The following is a 23,207-nucleotide window of genomic DNA, read 5'->3' as shown; positions in this document are numbered from 1 at the left end:
CTGTCCTGTCGATGTGAATAGGGGGGTGCTCTCTCTGCTGTTTTCTTGAAGTCCAATGTATTGACTGTATTGATTAGGCTGTATTGTAACACTGTATTGATGAGGATGTACTGTAACACTGTATTGTAACACTGTATTGTAACACTGTATTGTAACACTGTATTGATGAGGCTGTATTGTAACACTGTATTGTAACACTGTATTGATGAGGATGTATTGTAACACTGTATTGATGAGGATGTACTGTAACACTGTATTGATGAGGCTGTATTGTAACACTGTATTGATGAGGATGTATTGTAACACTGTATTGATGAGGCTATATTGTAACACTGTATTGATGAGGCTGTATTGTAACACTGTATTGATGAGGCTGTATTGCTGTATTGTATTGCTGTATTGCAACAATGTATTGACAAGGCTGTATTGCTGTATTGTATTGCTGTATTGTAACACTGTATTGATGAGACTGTATTGTAACACTGTATTGATAAAGCTATAATGTAGCACTGTATTGGATTTACCAGTAGGCAGTGTGTATCACTCTACAGCTGAGAGCCCGATAATGTAAGACATGGCTTTGGTCCCAGCCCAAAAACCTGGCAACACAGAGAACTACAGTGCTAGACCCTCCCAAAACAGACCTGGCAACATAGAGAACTACAGTCTTGGACCCTCCCCAAACAGACCTGGCAACACAGAGAACTACAGGTTCAGACCCTCCCCAAACAGACCTGGCAACACAGAGAACTACAGGTTCAGACCCTCCCCAAACAGACCTGGCAACACAGAGAACTACAGGTTCAGACCCTCCCCAAACAGAACTGGCAACACAGAGAACTACAGTCTCACACCCTCCCCAAACAGACCTGGCAACACGGAGAACTACAGTCGTACACCCTCCCAAACAGACCTGGCAACACAGAGAATTACAGGTTCAGACCCTCCCCAAACAGAACTGGCAACACAGAGAACTACAGGTTCAGACCCTCCCCAAACAGACCTGGCAACACAGAGAACTACAGGTTCAGACCCTCCCCAAACAGACCTGGCAACACAGAGAACTACAGTCTTGGACCCTTCCAAACAGACCTGGCAACACAGAGAACTACAGTCGTACACTCTCCCAAACAGACCTGGCAACACAGAGAACTACAGGTTCAGACCCTCCCCAAATAGACCTGGCAACACAGAGAACTACAGTCTTAGACCCTTCCAAACAGACCTGGCAACACAGAGAACTACCGGTTCAGACCCTCCCCAAACAGACCTGGCAACACAGAGAACTACAGTCTTAGACCCTCCCCAAACAGACCTGGCAACACAGAGAACTACAGGTTCAGACCCTCCCCAAACAGACCTGGCAACACAGAGAACTACAGTCTTAGACCCTCCCCAAACAGACCTGGCAACACAGAGAACTACAGGTTCAGACCCTCCCCAAACAGACCTGGCAACACAGAGAACTACAGGTTCAGACCCTCCCCAAACAGACCTGGCAACACAGACAACTAAAGGTTCAGACCCTCCCCAAACAGACCTGGCAACACAGAGAACTACAGGTTCAGACCCTCCCCAAACAGACCTGGCAACACAGACAACTACCGGTTCAGACCCTCCCCAAACAGACCTGGCAACACAGAGAACTACAGTCTTAGACCCTCCCCAAACAGACCTGGCAACACAGAGAACTACCAGTTCAGACCCTCCCAAACAGACCTGGCAACACAGAGAACTACAGTGCTAGACCCTCCCAAAAGAGACCTGGCAACATAGAGAACTACAGTCTTGGACCCTCCCCAAACAGACCTGGCAACACAGAGAACTACAGGTTCAGACCCTCCCCAAACAGACCTGGCAACACAGAGAACTACAGTCTTAGACCCTCCCCAAACAGACCTGGCAACACAGAGAACTACAGTGCTAGACCCTCCCAAAACAGACCTGGCAACACAGAGAACTACAGTGCTAGACCCTCCCCAAACAGATCTGGCAACACAGAGAACTACAGTGCTAGACCCTCCCAAAACAGACCTGGCAACACAGAGAACTACAGTGCTAGACCCTCCCAAAAGAGACCTGGCAACATAGAGAACTACAGTCTTGGACCTTCCCCAAACAGACCTGGCAACACAGACAACTAAAGGTTCAGACCCTCCCAAATAGACCTGGCAACACAGAGAACTACAGGTTCAGATCCTCCCCAAACAGACCTGGCAACACAGAGAACGACCTGTTCAGACCCTCCCCAAACAGATCTGGCAACACAGAGAACTACAGTCTCAGACCCTCCCCAAACAGACCTGGCAACACAGAGAACTACAGGTTCAGACCCTCCCCAAACAGACCTGGCAACACAGATAACTACAGTCTTAGACCCTCCCCAAACAGACCTGGCAACACAGAGAACTACAGTCTTAGAACCTCCCAAACAGACCTTGCAACACAGAGAACTACAGTCTTGGACCGTCCCAAACAGACCTGGCAACACAGAGAACTACAGTCTTGGACCCTCCCAAACAGACCTGGCAACACAGAGAACTACAGTCTTAGAACCTCCCAAACAGACCTTGCAACACAGAGAACTACAGTCTTGGACCGTCCCAAACAGACCTGGCAACACAGAGAACTACAGGTTCAGACCCTCCCAAACAGACCTGGCAACACAGAGAACTACAGGTTCAGACCCTCCCAAATAGACCTGGCAACACAGAGAACTACCGTTTCAAACCCTTCCAAACAGACCTGGCAACACAGAGAACTACAGGTTCAGACCCTCCCCAAACAGACCTGGCAACAGGGAGAACTACAGGTTCAGACCCTCCCCAAACAGACCTGGCAACACAGAGAACTACAGGTTCAGACCCTCCCCAAACAGACCTGGCAACACAGAGAACTACAGGTTCAGACCCTCCCCAAACAGAACTGGCAACACAGAGAACTACAGGTTCAGACCCTCCCCAAACAGACCTGGCAACACAGAGAACTACAGTCTTAGACCCTCCCAAACAGACCTGGCAACACAGACAACTACAGGTTCAGACCCTCCCCAAACAGACCTGGCAACACAGACAACTACAGGTTCAGACCCTCCCCAAACAGGAAATAACACTGATGAGAGCGGAGAGAAACCAACAGTCCTCCCATTCTCCACATGACTCTGTTAAAATGAAACAGCCTACTTATAAAGTGTGAAATAAATGACCTTGATCAGAACGTTAAATGAACATAATTGATTTGCCTTTAAGTGATTATGTTCACAGTCTTGTCAGATCAGAACAGTTTTTGCACCTGCTCCTGTCCTGCTGCAGAGATAACTGTGGTCTGCCTTGTTCTGTGGAGACACAATATATCTGGAATAGATAATCAATAGAAAGTCATGGACTGTGAGACAGCTGGTGTACCGTTAGCTTCACCTGAAGGGGTTTCCTCATCTGTCAGTCAATTATTTATTCTTATGAAAATTATTTGGAGATAATTCAACAAGCAAAGACACTGAACATGTTCTCAGGACATCAGAGGAAGGAAGACATTCAATTCTAATACTAACATTGATACCCCTATGACACTATTCCCTGTTTCAGCTCATCCTGGCCATGACTCTCTCTCCCCTGTTTCAGCTCATCCTGGCCATGCCCCTCTCTCCCCTGTTTCAGCTCATCCTGGCCATGACTCTCTCTCCCCTGTTTCAGCTCATCCTGGCCATGCCCCTCTCTCCCCTGTTTCAGCTCATCCTGGCCATGCCCCTCTCTCCCCTGTTTCAGCTCATCCTGGCCATGCCTCTCTCTCCCCTGTTTCAGCTCATCCTGGCCATGCCTCTCTCTCCCCTGTTTCAGCTCATCCTGGCCATGCCCCTCTCTCCCCTGTTTCAGCTCATCCTGGCCATGCCCCTCTCTCCCCTGTTTCAGCTCATCCTGGCCATGACCCTCTCTCCCCTGTTTCAGCTCATCCAGGCCATGCCCCTCTCTCCCCTGTTTCAGCTCATCCTGGCCATGCCCCTCTCTCCCCTGTTTCAGCTCATCCTGGCCATGCCCCTCTCTCCCCTGTTTCAGCTCATCCTGGCCATGCCCCTCTCTCCCCTGTTTCAGCTCACCCTGGCCATGCCCCTCTATCCCGTGTTTCAGCTCATCCTGGCCATGCCTCTCTCTCCCCTGTTTCAGCTCACCCTGGCCATGCCTCTCTCTCCCCTGTTTCAGGTCATCCTGGCCATGCCCCTCTCTCCCGTGTTTCAGCTCATCCTGGCCATGCCTCTCTCTCCCCTGTTTCAGCTCACCCTGGCCATGCCTCTCTCTCCCCTGTTTCAGCTCATCCTGGCCATGCCCCTCTCTCCCCTGTTTCAGCTCACCCTGGCCATGCCCCTCTCTCCCCTGTTTCAGCTCATCCTGGCCATGCCCCTCTCTCCCCTGTTTCAGCTCATCCTGGCCATGCCTCTCTCTCCCCTGTTTCAACTCATCCTGGCCATGCCCCTCTCTCCCGTGTTTCAGCTCATCCTGGCCATGACCCTCTCTCCCCTGTTTCAGCTCATCCAGGCCATGACCCTCTCTCCCGTGTTTCAGCTCATCCTGGCCATGCCCCTCTCTCCCCTGTTTCAGCTCACCCTGGCCATGCCCCTCTCTCCCCTGTTTCAGCTCATCCTGGCCATGCCCCTCTCTCCCCTGTTTCAGCTCATCCTGGCCATGCCTCTCTCTCCCCTGTTTCAACTCATCCTGGCCATGCCCCTCTCTCCCGTGTTTCAGCTCATCCTGGCCATGACCCTCTCTCCCCTGTTTCAGCTCACCCTGGCCATGCCCCTCTCTCCCCTGTTTCAGCTCATCCTGGCCATGCCCCTCTCTCCCCTGTTTCAGCTCATCCTGGCCATGCCTCTCTCTCCCCTGTTTCAACTCATCCTGGCCATGCCCCTCTCTCCCGTGTTTCAGCTCATCCTGGCCATGACCCTCTCTCCCCTGTTTCAGCTCATCCAGGCCATGACCCTCTCTCCCGTGTTTCAGCTCATCCTGGCCATGCCCCTCTCTCCCCTGTTTCAGCTCACCCTGGCCATGCCCCTCTCTCCCCTGTTTCAGCTCATCCTGGCCATGCCCCTCTCTCCCCTGTTTCAGCTCATCCTGGCCATGCCTCTCTCTCCCCTGTTTCAACTCATCCTGGCCATGCCCCTCTCTCCCGTGTTTCAGCTCATCCTGGCCATGACCCTCTCTCCCCTGTTTCAGCTCATCCAGGCCATGACCCTCTCTCCCGTGTTTCAGCTCATCCTGGCCATGCCCCTCTCTCCCCTGTTTCAGCTCATCCTGGCCATGCCCCTCTCTCCCCTGTTTCAGCTCACCCTGGCCATGCCCCTCTCTCCCCTGTTTCAGCTCATCCTGGCCATGCCTCTCTCTCCCCTGTTTCAGCTCATCCTGGCCATGCCCCTCTCTCCCCTGTTTCAGCTCATCCTGGCCATGCCTCTCTCTCCACTGTTTCAGCTCATCCTGGCCATGCCTCTCTCTCCCCTGTTTCAGCTCATCCTGGCCATGACCCTCTCTCCCCTGTTTCAGCTCATCCTGGCCATGCCCCTCTCTCCCCTGTTTCAGCTCATCCTGGCCATGCCTCTCTCTCCCCTGTTTCAGCTCATCCTGGCCATGCCTCTCTCTCCCCTGTTTCAGCTCATCCTGGCCATGCCTCTCTCTCCCCTGTTTCAGCTCATCCTGGCCATGCCTCTCTCTCCCCTGTTTCAGGTCATCCTGGCCATGCCTCTCTCTCCCCTGTTTCAGCTCATCCTGGCCATGAGTTACAGAAACAACAGAGCTGTTCTCTATGACCTGGCCACGTCATGGAAACCCAATGAACCTTGATCTCTTTGATACAGGATGAATTGACAGATAATAATAGTTAAATTAGAGATATGAACAGGGCGACAGATATAACGGTGAGCTACAGTTACCGCTATATTTTTGTTGTGACAGGCACTATAACGGGTCCGCCCCCTCTGAGAAAATAAATAAATCCAGGCGCACCTTTAATTGTTGTCCGCTTCCTCCCCGGGAGCCAGTGGTCCCTCGCGCCGACCAGACCACTGGACCGCTAACACTGCCGTAATACACTAGACTGCTTTCTTTCCCCCACTTTCATTTTCCATTTTGTCTTTTTATTTCGTTTTAAGGGGGATTGCATTTATTTTGTTGCCTTGTTGCCTCCTCAAGGTCAGTACCGCAACAGGTTGTTGCTATTTTAAGCACAATAAGGTTACAAATTGCTGTGCATGACCATGTGACATTTAACCAGATAACATCACAGAGAAGTGAATTTAATAGCAGCAACAGTTTTCATTATGGAGATCAAATGTGCATGTTTAATGTGGGCTATTATTCCTAGCAAGCAGAATAAAGTAGCCTAATAAAAGTATTAAGTAGACTAAAAGTGGTCAATAGTCAATGACCTTTCGGCTAATACGATAGGCTACACTGGAAAACCATGAAACGTGACACGTTCATAACCTAAATATCATTATTTTAATTTTAATATTTTAAAACCTAAAGATAAAGCCTTTATATTAGCCAATCGGTGTTCTCGTCTTAAGGGTGTTTATAATGCTAGATTAAACATGGTAGGCAGGTTTTCCAGTCCGTTTCCAACCAGGAGAACACCTACATCTGCTAAGTATTCAGATTTTAAACATTAGTGTTTACTTTCACATTGTCCTGTTTGGAGTGTATTTAGTCGTTAGAAATGTATGTGACTTTCCATGGCTGTTTTTTCAGATCAGTGTTATGAATGTCTGTCACCTTACCTACGTTTCAGCACAGCTGATCAGGACATTTGATTCAATAAATAGTTTTAATCGCATGTTGTTGTTTTACTTGACTGTATCGAGTTCATTTTCATGAACTTTCCAAGAGTGAAAGAGACGTGGAAGGGGCCTCATTATCCTATTTCCCAGCATGCTTTGATGCAGGTTGGTTTTTTAGAATAGTTTGTTTTAATATCTATGTTTTTCTCATGCACGTTGATTGATTTATTACTATACAAAGATAAATAACTTATTTTCTAAAATAATCCAATCTGTAAGGGGTTGGACATATTGCACCCGTTACAGAGATGGCTGTTCCAGTTGACATGGTTTAGCTAGTACTGTTTGATAAATCATTCACCATAGCAGTAATACTGATTGCAGATTATGGGTGATAAAAAATATTCCAATTGTTGGAGACTCTCTCTTTGGCTGGATTTCAATAGGAATTTCTAATCACTTCACAAACCAGTGTATTTTGACATGTTGTTATGATGTGGCCCTTGATCCTGGATGTTTAGACCACAATGGATGGATAACTAGTCCATACTGAGGATAACCAACTAGTCCATAACTAAAGACTAAAGACTGAGGATAACTAGGACATAACTAAAGACTGAGGATAACTAGGACATAACTAAAGACTGATGATAACTAGGACATAACTAAAGACTGATGATAACTAGGACATAACTAAATGCTGAGGATAACTAGGACATAACTAAAGACTGATGATAACTAGGACATAACTAAATGCTGATGATAACTAGGACATAACTAAAGACTGATGATAACTAGTCCATAACTAAAGACTGATGATAACTAGGACATAACTAAAGACTGAGGATAACTAGGACATAACTAAAGACTGATGATAACTAGTCCATAACTAAAGACTGAGGATAACTAGTCCATAACTAAAGACTGAGGATAACTAGGACATAACTAAAGACTGATGATAACTAGGACATAACTAAAGACTGAGGATAACTAGTCCATAACTAAAGACTGATGATAACTAGGACATAACTAAAGACTGATGATAACTAGGACATAACTAAAGACTGATGATAACTAGGACATAACTAAAGACTGAGGATAACTAGGACATAACTAAAGACTGATGATAACTAGGACATAACTAAAGACTGATGATAACTAGTCCATAACTAAAGACTGATGATAACTAGGACATAACTAAAGACTGATGATAACTAGGACATAACTAAAGACTGAGGATAACTAGTCCATAACTAAAGACTGATGATAACTAGTCCATAACTAAAGACTGATGATAACTAGGACATAACTAAAGACTGAGGATAACTAGGACATAACTAAAGACTGATGATAACTAGGACATAACTAAAGACTGATGATAACTAGTCCATAACTAAAGACTGATGATAACTAGGACATAACTAAAGACTGAGGATAACTAGTCCATAACTAAAGACTGATGATAACTAGGACATAACTAAAGACTGAGGATAACTAGGACATAACTAAAGACTGATGATAACTAGTCCATAACTAAAGGCTGATGATAACTAGGACATAACTAAAGACTGATGATAACTAGTCCATAACTAAAGACTGATGATAACTAGGACATAACTAAAGACTGATGATAACTAGGACATAACTAAAGACTGATGATAACTAGGACATAACTAAAGACTGATGATAACTAGGACATAACTAAAGACTGAGGATAACTAGGACATAACTAAAGACTGATGATAACTAGTCCATAACTAAAGACTGATGATAACTAGTCCATAACTAAAGACTGATGATAACTAGGACATAACTAAAGACTGATGATAACTAGGACATAACTAAAGACTGATGATAACTAGGACATAACTAAAGACTGAGGATAACTAGGACATAACTAAAGACTGAGGATAACTAGTCCATAACTAAAGACTGATGATAACTAGGACATAACTAAAGACTGATGATAACTAGGACATAACTAAAGACTGAGGATAACTAGTCCATAACTAAAGACTGATGATAACTAGGACATAACTAAAGACTGAGGATAACTAGTCCATAACTAAAGACTGATGATAACTAGGACATAACTAAAGACTGAGGATAACTAGGACATAACTAAAGACTGATGATAACTAGTCCATAACTAAAGACTGATGATAACTAGTCCATAACTAAAGACTGATGATAACTAGTCCATAACTAAAGACTGAGGATAACTAGTCCATAACTAAAGACTGAGGATAACTAGGACATAACTAAAGACTGATGATAACTAGGACATAACTAAAGACTGAGGATAACTAGTCCATAACTAAAGACTGATGATAACTAGGACATAACTAAAGACTGATGATAACTAGGACATAACTAAAGACTGATGATAACTAGGACATAACTAAAGACTGAGGATAACTAGGACATAACTAAAGACTGATGATAACTAGGACATAACTAAAGACTGATGATAACTAGTCCATAACTAAAGACTGATGATAACTAGGACATAACTAAAGACTGATGATAACTAGGACATAACTAAAGACTGAGGATAACTAGTCCATAACTAAAGACTGATGATAACTAGTCCATAACTAAAGACTGATGATAACTAGGACATAACTAAAGACTGAGGATAACTAGGACATAACTAAAGACTGATGATAACTAGGACATAACTAAAGACTGATGATAACTAGTCCATAACTAAAGACTGATGATAACTAGGACATAACTAAAGACTGAGGATAACTAGTCCATAACTAAAGACTGATGATAACTAGGACATAACTAAAGACTGAGGATAACTAGGACATAACTAAAGACTGATGATAACTAGTCCATAACTAAAGGCTGATGATAACTAGGACATAACTAAAGACTGATGATAACTAGTCCATAACTAAAGACTGATGATAACTAGGACATAACTAAAGACTGATGATAACTAGGACATAACTAAAGACTGATGATAACTAGGACATAACTAAAGACTGATGATAACTAGGACATAACTAAAGACTGAGGATAACTAGGACATAACTAAAGACTGATGATAACTAGTCCATAACTAAAGACTGATGATAACTAGTCCATAACTAAAGACTGATGATAACTAGGACATAACTAAAGACTGATGATAACTAGGACATAACTAAAGACTGATGATAACTAGGACATAACTAAAGACTGAGGATAACTAGGACATAACTAAAGACTGAGGATAACTAGTCCATAACTAAAGACTGATGATAACTAGGACATAACTAAAGACTGATGATAACTAGGACATAACTAAAGACTGAGGATAACTAGTCCATAACTAAAGACTGATGATAACTAGGACATAACTAAATGCTGAGGATAACTAGGACATAACTAAAGACTGATGATAACTAGTCCATAACTAAAGACTGATGATAACTAGGACATAACTAAAGACTGATGATAACTAGGACATAACTAAAGACTGATGATAACTAGTCCATAACTAAACACTGATGATAACTAGTCCATAACTAAATGCTGATGATAACTAGTCCATAACTAAAGACTGATGATAACTAGTCCATAACTAACGACTGATGATAACTAGGACATAACTAAAGACTGATGATAACTAGTCCATAACTAAATGCTGATGATAACTAGGACATAACTAAAGGCTGAGGATAACTAGTCCATAACTAAATGCTGATGATAACTAGGACATAACTAAAGGCTGAGGATAACTAGGACATAACTAAAGACTGATGATAACTAGGACATAACTAAAGACTGATGATAACTAGTCCATAACTAAAGACTGATGATAACTAGGACATAACTAAATGCTGAGGATAACTAGTCCATAACTAAAGACTGATGATAACTAGGACATAACTAAAGACTGATGATAACTAGGACATAACTAAAGACTGATGATAACTAGGACATAACTAAAGACTGATGATAACTAGGACATAACTAAAGACTGAGGATAACTAGGACATAACTAAATGCTGAGGATAACTAGGACATAACTAAAGACTGAGGATAACTAGTCCATAACTAAAGACTGAGGATAACTAGGACATAACTAAAGGCTGATGATAACTAGGACATAACTAAAGACTGATGATAACTAGGACATAACTAAAGACTGATGATAACTAGGACATAACTAAAGACTGATGATAACTAGGACATAACTAAAGACTGATGATAACTAGGACATAACTAAAGACTGAGGATAACTAGGACATAACTAAATGCTGAGGATAACTAGGACATAACTAAAGACTGAGGATAACTAGTCCATAACTAAAGACTGAGGATAACTAGGACATAACTAAAGACTGAGGATAACTAGGACATAACTAAATGCTGAGGATAACTAGGACATAACTAAAGACTGAGGATAACTAGTCCATAACTAAAGACTGATGATAACTAGGACATAACTAAAGACTGATGATAACTAGGACATAACTAAAGACTGAGGATAACTAGGACATAACTAAAGACTGAGGATAACTAGGACATAACTAAAGACTGATGATAACTAGGACATAACTAAAGACTGATGATAACTAGGACATAACTAAAGACTGATGATAACTAGGACATAACTAAAGACTGATGATAACTAGTCCATAACTAAAGACTGATGATAACTAGGACATAACTAAAGACTGATGATAACTAGTCCATAACTAAAGACTGATGATAACTAGGACATAACTAAAGACTGAGGATAACTAGGACATAACTAAAGACTGAGGATAACTAGGACATAACTAAAGACTGATGATAACTAGGACATAACTAAAGACTGAGGATAACTAGGACATAACTAAAGACTGATGATAACTAGGACATAACTAAAGACTGATGATAACTAGGACATAACTAAAGACTGATGATAACTAGGACATAACTAAAGACTGAGGATAACTAGGACATAACTAAAGACTGATGATAACTAGGACATAACTAAAGACTGATGATAACTAGGACATAACTAAAGACTGAGGATAACTAGGACATAACTAAAGACTGAGGTTAACTAGGACATAACTAAAGACTGATGATAACTAGGACATAACTAAAGACTGATGATAACTAGGACATAACTAAAGACTGATGATAACTAGGACATAACTAAAGACTGATGATAACTAGGACATAACTAAAGACTGATGATAACTAGGACATAACTAAAGACTGATGATAACTAGGACATAACTAAAGACTGATGATAACTAGTCCATAACTAAAGACTGAGGATAACTAGGACATAACTAAAGACTGATGATAACTAGGACATAACTAAAGACTGATGATAACTAGGACATAACTAAAGACTGATGATAACTAGGACATAACTAAAGACTGATGATAACTAGGACATAACTAAAGACTGATGATAACTAGGACATAACTAAAGACTGATGATAACTAGGACATAACTAAAGACTGATGATAACTAGGACATAACTAAAGACTGATGATAACTAGGACATAACTAAAGACTGAGGATAACTAGGACATAACTAAAGACTGATGATAACTAGGACATAACTAAAGACTGATGATAACTAGGACATAACTAAAGACTGATGATAACTAGGACATAACTAAAGACTGATGATAACTAGGACATAACTAAAGACTGAGGATAACTAGGACATAACTAAATGCTGAGGATAACTAGGACATAACTAAAGGCCTTATGTCCTAGGATAATGCCTTGTGCTGAATAAACGTGTTCATGTGTTTAAAAATTGCTTTAAGGTTCTGGTGTTTACAATCTAAACACTGTGACGCGCTTTCATTGACATTCTAGATGTCTTGACGCGTTTAAATAGAGTTTCATAAAAGTGTTTAGTTATCTGTTCAGATCCTAAACACTTGGTTTACCAGTTCAGGCAGTTCCATATATGTTACCATGTTATTTGAGACCAAAAAATCACAAATAATCAATATAATGAACATACACTACCGTTCAACAGTTTGGGGCCACTTAGAAATGTCCTTGTTTTCCATGAAAACAGACATGAAATGAGTTGCAACATGAATAGGAAATATAGTCAAGACGTTGACAAGGTTATAAATAATGATTTTTAATTGAAATAATAATTGTGTCCTTCAAACTTTGCTTTCGTCAAAGAATCCTCCATTTGCAGCAATTACAGCCTTGCAGACCTTTGGCATTCTAGTTGTCAATTTGTTGAGGTAATCTGAAGAGATTTCACCCCATGCTTCCTGAAGCACCTCCCACAAGTTGGATTGGCTTGATGGGCACTTCTGACGTACCATACGGTCAAGCTGCTCCCACAACAGCTCAATAGGGTTGAGATCCGGTGACTGTGCTGGCCACTCCATTATAGACAGAATACCAGCTGACTGCTTCTTCCCTAAATAGTTCTTGCATAGTTTGGAGCTGTGCTTTGGGTCATTGTCCTATTGTAGGAGAAAATTGTCTCCAATTAAGGACTGTCCACAGGGTATGACATGGCGTTGCAAAATGGAGTGATAGCCTTCCTTCTTCAAGATCCATTTTACCCTGTACACATCTCCCACTTTACCACCACCAAAGAGCCCCCAGACCATCACATTGCCTCCACCATGCTTGACAGATGGCATCAACCACCACAGAACCCCCAGACCATCACATTGCCTCCACCATGCTTGACAGATGGCGTCAACCACCAAAGCACCCCCAGACCATCACATTGCCTCCACCATGCTTGACAGATGGCGTCAACCACCAAAGCACCCCCAGACCATCACACAGCCTCCACCATGCTTGACAGATGGCGTCAACCACCAAAGCACCCCCAGACCATCACATTGCCTCCACCATGCTTGACAGATGGCGTCAACCACCAAAGCACCCCCAGACCATCACACAGCCTCCACCATGCTTGACAGATGGCGTCAACCACCAAAGCACCCCCAGACCATCACATTGCCTCCACCATGCTTGACAGATGGCATCAACCACCAAAGCACCCCCAGACCATCACATTGACTCCACCATGCTTGACAGATGGCATCAACCACCACAGCACCCCCAGACCATCACATTACCTCCACCATGCTTGACAGATGGCGTCAACCACCAAAGCACCCCCAGACCATCACATTGCCTCCACCATGCTTGACAGATGGCATCAACCACCAAAGCACCCCCAGACCATCACATTGACTCCACCATGCTTGACAGATGGCATCAACCACCACAGCACCCCCAGACCATCACATTACCTCCACCATGCTTGACAGATGGCGTCAACCACCAAAGCACCCCCAGACCATCACATTGCCTCCACCATGCTTGACAGATGCCATCAACCACCACAGCACCCCCAGACCATCACATTGACTCCACCATGCTTGACAGATGGCATCAACCACCACAGCACCCCCAGACCATCACATTACCTCCACCATGCTTGACAGATGGCGTCAACCACCAAAGCACCCCCAGACCATCACATTACCTCCACCATGCTTGACAGATGGCGTCAACCACCACAGCACCCCCAGACCATCACATTACCTCCACCATGCTTGACAGATGGCATCAACCACCAAAGCACCCCCAGACCATCACATTGCCTCCACCATGCTTGACAGATGGTTCACTCCTCCACCATCTTCTAATTTTCTCTGCGTCTCACGAATGTTCTTCTTTGTGATCCGAACACCTCAAACTTAGATTAGTCTATCCATAACACTTTTTTCCAATCTTCCTCTCTCCAGTGTCTGTTCTTTTGCCCGTCTTAATCTTTTATTTTTATTGGCCAGTCTGAGATATGGCTTTTTCTTTGCAGCATCCCGGAGTCGCCTCTTCACTGTTGACGTTGAGACTGGTGTTTTGCAGGTACTATTTAATGAAGCTGCCAGTTGAGGAATTGTGAGGCATCTGTTTCTCAAACTAGACACTCTAATGTACTTGTCCTCTTGCTCAGTTGTGCACCAGGGCCTCCCACTCTTTCTATTCTGGTTCGAGCCAGTTTGCGCTGTTCTGTGAAGGGAGTAGTACACAGCGTTGTATGAGATCTTCAGTTTCTTGGCAATTTCTCGCATGGAATAGCCGTCATTTCTTAGAACAAGAATAGACTGACGAGTTTCAGAAGAAAGGTCTTTGTTTCTGGCCATTTTGAGCCTGTAATCAAACCCACAAATGCTGATGCTCCAGATACTCAACTAGTCTAAAGAAGGCCAGTTTTATTGCTTCTTTAATCAGGACAACAGTTTTCAGCTGTACTAACATAATAGCAAAAGGGTTTTCTCATGATCAATTAGCCTTTTAAAATTATAAACTTGGATTAGCTAACACAAAGTGCCATTGGAACACAGGAGTGATGGTTGCTGATAATTGGCCTCTGTACGCCTATGTAGATATTCCATTAAAAATCTGCCGTTTCCAGCTACAACATTAACATTGTCTACACTGTATTTCTGATCAATTTGATGTTATTTTAAGGGACAAAAAAAAGTGCTTTTCTTTCAAAAAACAAGGACATTTCTAAGTGACCCCAAACTTCTGAGCGGTAGTGTATCTATAACAAATCAGTGTCAGAAATGTTCAGCAGTTAGCTCCAAATAGACAACAGCTGCTGTATAGAAATAGATGACCTCTCAGAGTCCTCGTCTGTCCCGTTGTTCCTCTCCTTCTAGATACACATGAACCATGTTCAAAGACATTATATTAAAGGTCCAGTCAGATATAAAGCTGATGACAGCCTACCCGTCCTGTGTCTGGACAAACATTGACAAGTGATCAGTATCTTGTGGTAATAATATGGTAATATGATCTAGTATCAACGTCTAAATGGAGGAAGAAGTGCTGTACATCGGACCATATGCATGTCAAGGTAAAATAACAACCCCGATGTTCATCTCCCAGGACAAAATAGCTAGCAAAATCAGCGATTCTGATCCACCTCTAAAATACATTGTGCCGCTGGACTGAGAGGATGGAAGTTCAATATATAGCTACATGTAGAAGGCTAATGTTAACTAGCTAACGTTGCCATGAAAGGACGTCTCTGATAACACTACTGAATATAGCTCTAGAGAGAGAGAGCTCTCTAGGTTCTCTACCATCTCTGATAACACTACTGTATATAACTCTAGAGAGAGAGAGGTCTCTAGGTTCTCTACCATCTCTGATAACACTACTGAATATAACTCTAGGGAGAGAGAGAGAGAGGTCTCTAAGATCTCTACCATCTCTGATAACACTACTGAATATAACTCTAGGGAGAGAGAGAGAGAGGTCTCTAAGATCTCTACCATCTCTGATAACACTACTGAATATAACTCTAGGGAGAGAGCTCTCTAGGTTCTCTACCATCTCTGATAACACTACTGTATATAACTCTAGAGAGAGAGAGGTCTCTAGGTTCTCTACCATCTCTAATAACACTACTGTATATAACTCTAGAGAGAGAGAGGTCTCTAGGTTCTCTACCATCTCTGATAACACTACTGAATATAACTCTAGGGAGAGAGGTCTCTAGGTTCTCTACTATCTCTAATAACACTACTGAATATAACTCTAGAGAGAGAGAGCTCTCTAGGTTCTCTACCATCTCTGATAACACTACTGAATATAACTCTAGGGAGAGAGAGAGAGGTCTCTAGGTTCTCTACCATCTCTGATAACACTACTGAATATAACTCTAGGGAGAGAGAGAGAGAGAGGTCTCTAAGATCTCTACCATCTCTGATAACACTACTGAATATAACTCTAGGGAGAGAGAGAGAGAGAGCTCTCTAGGTTCTCTACTATCTCTAATAACACTACTGAATATAACTCTAGAGAGAGAGAGCTCTCTAGGTTCTCTACCATCTCTGATAACACTACTGTATATAACTCTAGGGAGAGAGAGGTCTCTAAGATCTCTACCATCTCTGATAACACTACTGAATATAACTCTAGGGAGAGAGAGAGAGAGAGCTCTCTAGGTTCTCTACTATCTCTAATAACACTACTGAATATAACTCTAGAGAGAGAGAGGTCTCTAGGTTCTCTACCATCTCTGATAACACTACTGTATATAACTCTAGGGAGAGAGAGAAAGAGAGGTCTCTAGGATCTCTACCATCTCTGATAACACTACTGAATATAACTCTAGGGAGAGAGAGAGAGAGAGAGCTCTCTAGGTTCTCTACCATCTCTGATAACACTACTGTATATAACTCTAGGGAGAGAGAGAGAGGTCTCTAGGTTCTCTACTATCTCTGATAACACTACTGTACATAAATGACCGCTTTTTATGACTCAGAGAGGGAGAGTTACTGTGAATACAGTAGTCATTAGTCTACTAGTACTGTAGTCAAATACAGTAGATTGTCCAAACGCGACACTGACCTGAATGTAAACTGGAGGGCGAGGGACTATTTTTAGGTCATAGCCTGCCGCTCCATCCCATTGATATCTGACTCTGATTGAAATAGTGGTAACTATAGACCAGGCCTGGCTACATCTCAAATGGGACCCTATTCCATATTTAGTGCACTACTTTTGACCAAGGCCTATTCCATATTTAGTGCACTACTTTTGACCAGGACCCTATTCCATATTTAGTGCACTACTTTTGACCAGGACCTATTCCATATTTAGTGCACTACTTTTGACCAGGACCCTATTCCATATTTAGTGCACTACTTTTGACCAAGGCCTTTAGGAAATGCCGTTTGGGACACAGCCTGTTGACGGCATGGGGCTGGTGCTAACAGAGAGAATTGCTAGCTTTACACATAGCTGAGCTACAATGTGACATTTGTTCACTTTGAGAGAGAGAGAGAGAGAGAGACAGAGACAGAGACAGAGACAGAGACAGAGAGAGAGAGAGAGAGAGAGAGAGAGAGAGAGAGAGAGAGAGAGAGAGAGAGAGAGAGAGAGAGAGAGAGAGAGAGAGACTCATGGCTCTATTCAATCGGGGTCACTGAAGCGTTACAGATGGCCCGCTAGAAATGTGAAGGTCATTTCCCATTGAGCTCACGTATGCAGCATGTACAGTAGTCTCCGAAACCACGGGAACATTGCCAATAAATGTCAATTTTACTATGGAGCTGAATTTATACGGCTTGAATAGAGCCCTAAGGTCAGAAAAGGTTTAGGAAAGAGGAAGTCCAATTCAATCAACGTTTATTGGTCGTCTACACAGATTTAACAGATGTTCCAATCATATCAAAGTAACTTGTTATCGCAGATGCTGTGAAATGCTAATGTTTCTACCTCCAATAGAGAAATAATATATATCAACACAATAACAATACACCCTGAATACACAAAGTTATAAATATCAGGAAACATCAGAAGGAGTCAAACCACAGTCTGGAATATAGATACAGGACCAGTTAATAGTTTAGACACACCTACTCATTCTAGGGTTTGTCTTTATTTTTTACTATTTTCTACATTGTAGAATAATAGTGAAGACATCAAAACTATTAAATAACATTTATGGAATCATGTAGTAACCAAAAAAGTGTTAAATAAATCAAAATATACAGTGGGGCAAAAAAGTATTTAGTCAGCCACCAATTGTGCAAGTTCTCCCACTTAAAAAGATTAGAGAGGCCTGTAATTTTCATCATAGGTACACTTCAACTATGACAGACAAAATGAGAAGAAACAAAATCCAGAAAATCACATTGTAGGATTTTTTATGAATTTATTTGCAAATTATGGTGGAAAATAAGTATTTGGTCAATAACAAAAGTTTATCTCAATACTTTGTTATATACCCTTTGTTAGCAATGACAGAGGTGACAGAGGTCACCTTTGTTAGCAATGACAGAGGTCAAACACCAATTTGCACAATTGGTGGCTGACTAAATACTTTTTTGCCCCACTGTATTTTAGATTTTAGATTCTTCAACGTAGCCACCCTTTGCCTTGATGACAGCTTTTCACACTCTTGGCATTCTCTCAACCAGCTTCACCTGGAATGCTTTTCCAACCATCTTGAAGGAGTTCCCACATATGCTGAGCACTTGTTGGCTGCTTTTCCTTCACTCTGCAGTCCAACTCATCCCAAACCATCTGAATTGGGTTGAGGTTGGGTGATTGTGGAGGCCAGGTCATCTGATGCAGCACTCCATCACTCTCCTTCTTGGTCAAGTAGCCCATACACAGCCTGGAGGTGTGTTGGGTCATTGTCCTGTTGAAAAACAAATAATGGTCCCATTAAGCGCAAACCAGTTAGGATGGCGTATCATTGCAGAATGCTGTGGTAGCCATACTGGTTAAGTGTGCCTTGAATTCTAAATTAATCACAGACAGTGTCACCAGAAAAGCACCCCCATACCATCATACCTCCTCCTCCATGCTTCACGGTGGGAACCACACATGCGGAGATCATCCGTTCACCTACTCTGCGTCTCACAAAGACACAGCGGTTGGAACCATAAATCTCAAATTTGGACTCATCAGACCTAAGGACAGATTTCCACCAGTCTAATGTCCATTGTTCGTGTTTCTTGGATCAATCAAGTCTCTGACTAGAATACAGTACATACTGTACATATATACTGTACATAAACTCAGCAAAAAAATAAATGTCCTCTCACTGTCAACTGCGTTTATTTTCAGCAAACTTAACATGTGTAAAAATTCGTATGACATAACAAGATTCAACAACTGAGACATAAACTGAACAAGTTCCACAGACATGTGACTAACAGAAATGGAATAATGTGTCCCTGAACAAAGAGGGCGTCAAAATCAAAAGTAACAGTCAGTATCTGGTGTGGCCACCAGCTGCATTAAGTACTGCAGTGCATCTCCTCCTCATGGACTGCATCAGATTTGCCAGTTCTTGCTGTGAGATGTTACCCCACTCTTCCACCAAGGCACCTGCAAGTTCTCTGACATTTCTGGGGGGAATGTCCCTAGCCCTCACCCTCCGATCCAACAGGTCCCAGACGTGCTCAATGGGATTGAGATCCGGGCTCTTCGCTGGCCATGGCAGACCACTGACAATCCTGTCTTGCAGGAAATCACGCACAGAACGAGCAGTAGAGGGTCATGTCAGGATGAGCCTGCAGGAAGGGTATCACATGAGGGAGGAGGATGTCTTCCCTGTAACGCACAGTGTTGAGTCTATCTGCAATGACAACAAGCTCAGTCCGATGATGCTGTGACACACCGCCCCAGACCATGACGGACTCTCCACCTCCAAATCGATCCCGCTCCAGAGTACAGATCTCGGTGTGACGCTCATTCCTTCGATGATAAGCGCGAATCCGACCATCACCCCTGGTGAGACAAAACCGCGATGCGTCACAGAAGAGCACTTTTTGCCAGTCCTGGTCCAGCGACGGTGGGTTTGTGACTATAGGCGACGGTGTTGCCGGTGATGTCTGGTGAGGACCTGCCTTACAACAGGCCTACAAGCCCTCAGTCCAGCCTCTCTCAGCCTATTGCGGACAGTCTGATCACTGATGGAGGGATTGTGCGTTCCTGGTGTATCTCAGGCAGTTGTTGTTGCCATCCTGTACCTGTCCCGCAGGTGTGATGTTCGGGTGTATCCTGTGCAGGTGTTGTTCCACATGGTCTGCCACTGCGAGGACGATCAGCTGTCCGTCCTGTCTCCCTGTAGCGCCATCTTAGGTGTCTCACTGTACGGATATTGCAATTTATTGCCCTGGTAACATCTGCAGTTCTCATGTCACCTTGCAGCATGCCTAAGGCACGTTCACGCAGATGAGCAGGGACCCTGGGCATCTTTCTTTTGGTGTTTTTCAGAGTCAGTAGAAAGGCCTCTTTAGTGTCCTAAGTTTTCATAACTGTGACCTTAATTGCCTACCGTCTGTAAGCTGTTAGTGTCTTTTAACGACCATTCCACAGGTCCCTACCCTACAGGCTCTGAGTGGAGGGTGTCTGTCCCTACAGGTTCTGAGTGGAGGGTGTCTGTCCCTACAGGTTCTGAGTGGAGGGTGTCTGTCCCTACAGGTTCTGAGTGGAGGGTGTCTGTCCCTACAGGTTCTGAGTGGAGGGTGTCTGTCCCTACAGGTTCTGAGTGTGTGGGTTCCACCAGCTGATCGGTCACCATGGGGATCAAGGCAGCCCTGCCCAGATATGAGCTGTACTTCTATAACACAGTGGTCTATCTGGGCTTGTTGTGGGCTGCCAGCTGGATCTTTGATGTGTCCAGCTGTAAGTATACACACACACACACACACACACACACACACACACACACACACACACACACACACACACACACACACACACACACACACACACACACACACACACACACACACACACACACACACACACACACAGACTTACATGTGTAGGTTACAACGCACTTCACCTTTCTCTGCATTTAAATGTGATATGCAGTTTCACCTGTAGAGCCCACCACCCATCCGTTCTTTAACCCCATCGGTTAATCGCCATAGGGATTCCCTCTGAGACAGCATTTATCTGGCGGGCACCCAGGCCTTTGCTCGTTTAGTTGGTACAATATATAAAATGATCAAATAAACTTGGTCCCAAGCATTACGGAATGGATTTTTAGTCACATTTTTCAAATTTAAAATCTAAGCTAATCAAAGTATTTTCTTCCCCAGCAAATGCAAACAGAAAGACGTTCAAGTCCAGCGTGACACCAGGATGGTACTACTTCGGGAGGAGGATGGTGAGATGAGCGCTTTAGATTCAGGCTGAACTGTGAACCTTTTATATGTACTAACAACTAAGATCCAAATCATCCTCTGATATGACTGAGATCCCTACTCTATTTTATCTGGCTGCAGGATACGGCTGACTTTGAGTGGGTGATGTGGTTTTCTACATTCCGGGACCACATCCTCTTCGCCCTGTCTGGTCATGTGATCTTCGCTAAGATCTGCTCCATGCTGGCTCCACAGGTGGATTTACATCTGCAAATCTATATCCAAAATGGTCAAATGTAGTGCCCTATGTAGGGAATAGGGTACCATTTAGGACACAAGCATCATCTTACCAGTTAAGAATATCAGCTTCGTCATCCTTTGAAACCAGTTTGTCACCCTCCAGAGCCATGCTACATTGTACAGTAGCTTTTAATATCTTTAGAGACTTAGTGATGGGAGGGGACAGGTGGTGGGAGGGAGAGAGAGAAGGAGAGAGAGAGAGAGAGAGAGAGAGAGAGAGAGAGAGAGAGAGAGAGAGAGAGAGAGAGAGAGAGAGAGAGAGAGAGAGAGAAAGGGGGAGCTAACTTGGTTGTGTCTGTGTGACAACTGCCCTGTCAGCAAACTCATTCAATAGAAGACAAGGCTCTTCAGAAATATATATATCCATATGTTTAAATATACACATAAAGATCTATTCATAGACCTGGCTCTGTCTATGTTTACGACCTTGGAGAAAAGAGAAAACAGGTTCTAATGGTGCATCAAGGACTGAATCAAGGTAACTACACCGGTAACTACACTGGTAACTACACCGGTAACTACACCGGTAACTACACCGGTAACTACACCGGTAACTACACCCAATATCATGATGTAGCCAGAGGACTGAATCAAGGTAACTACACCGGTAACTACACCGGTAACTACACCGGTAACTACACCCAATATCATGATGTAGCCAGAGGACTGAATCAATGTAACTACACTGGTAACTACACCGGTAACTACACCGGTAACTACACTGGTAACTACACCGGTAACTACACCGGTAACTACACCGGTAACTACACTGGTAACTACACCGGCAACTACACCCAATATCATGATGTAGCCAGAGGACTGAATCAAGGTAACTACACCGGTAACTACACCCAATATCATGATGAAGCCAGAGGACTGAATCAAGGTAACTACACCGGTAACTACACCCAATATCATGATGTAGCCAGAGGACTGAATCAAGGTAACTACACCGGTAACTACACCCAATATCATGATGTAGCCAGAGGACTGAATCAAGGTAACTACACCGGTAACTACACCGGTAACTACACCCAATATCATGATGTAGCCAGAGGACTGAATCAATGTAACTACACCGGTAACTACACCGGTAACTACACTGGTAACTACACCGGTAACTACACCCAATATCATGATGTAGCCAGAGGACTGAATCAAGGTAACTACACCGGTAACTACACCGGTAACTACACCCAATATCATGATGTAGCCAGAGGACTGAATCAAGGTAACTACACCGGTAACTACACCCAATATCATGATGTAGCCAGAGGACTGAATCAAGGTAACTACACCGGTAACTACACCCAATATCATGATGTAGCCAGAGGACTGAATCAAGGTAACTACACCCAATATCATGATGTAGCCAGAGGACTGAATCAAGGTAACTACACCGGTAACTACACCCAATATCATGATGTAGTCAGAGGACTGAATCAAGGACAGCCTGTCTGTCCACAGCACTGGAGCCTGATGTACAGGGTGGGTGGGTGGGTGGGTCTCTGTC

General features: G+C 43.4%; 1 protein-coding gene across 1 annotated transcript in view; it reads left to right on the top strand.

Annotated features, from left to right (window-relative positions):
- The first annotated feature begins 20,666 nt into the window (after positions 1-20,666).
- Positions 20,667-23,207, top strand: part of hhatlb (hedgehog acyltransferase like, b) — a 40,626-nt gene continuing 38,085 nt past the window's right edge. Inside the window, exons 1-3 of the mRNA XM_071327903.1 lie at positions 20,667-20,927; positions 21,350-21,417; positions 21,536-21,649. Coding sequence (XP_071184004.1) covers positions 20,822-20,927; positions 21,350-21,417; positions 21,536-21,649 — 288 coding nt within the window. The 5' untranslated portion in view covers positions 20,667-20,821. The remainder of the gene's footprint in view (positions 20,928-21,349; positions 21,418-21,535; positions 21,650-23,207) is intronic.

This window comes from Salvelinus alpinus, chromosome 10 (genome assembly GCF_045679555.1).
Source record: "Salvelinus alpinus chromosome 10, SLU_Salpinus.1, whole genome shotgun sequence".
Classification (NCBI taxonomy): Eukaryota; Metazoa; Chordata; class Actinopteri; order Salmoniformes; family Salmonidae; genus Salvelinus; species Salvelinus alpinus.
The sequence above is the reverse complement of the archived record's forward strand: the minus strand, read 5'-3'. Positions and strand labels throughout refer to the sequence as shown.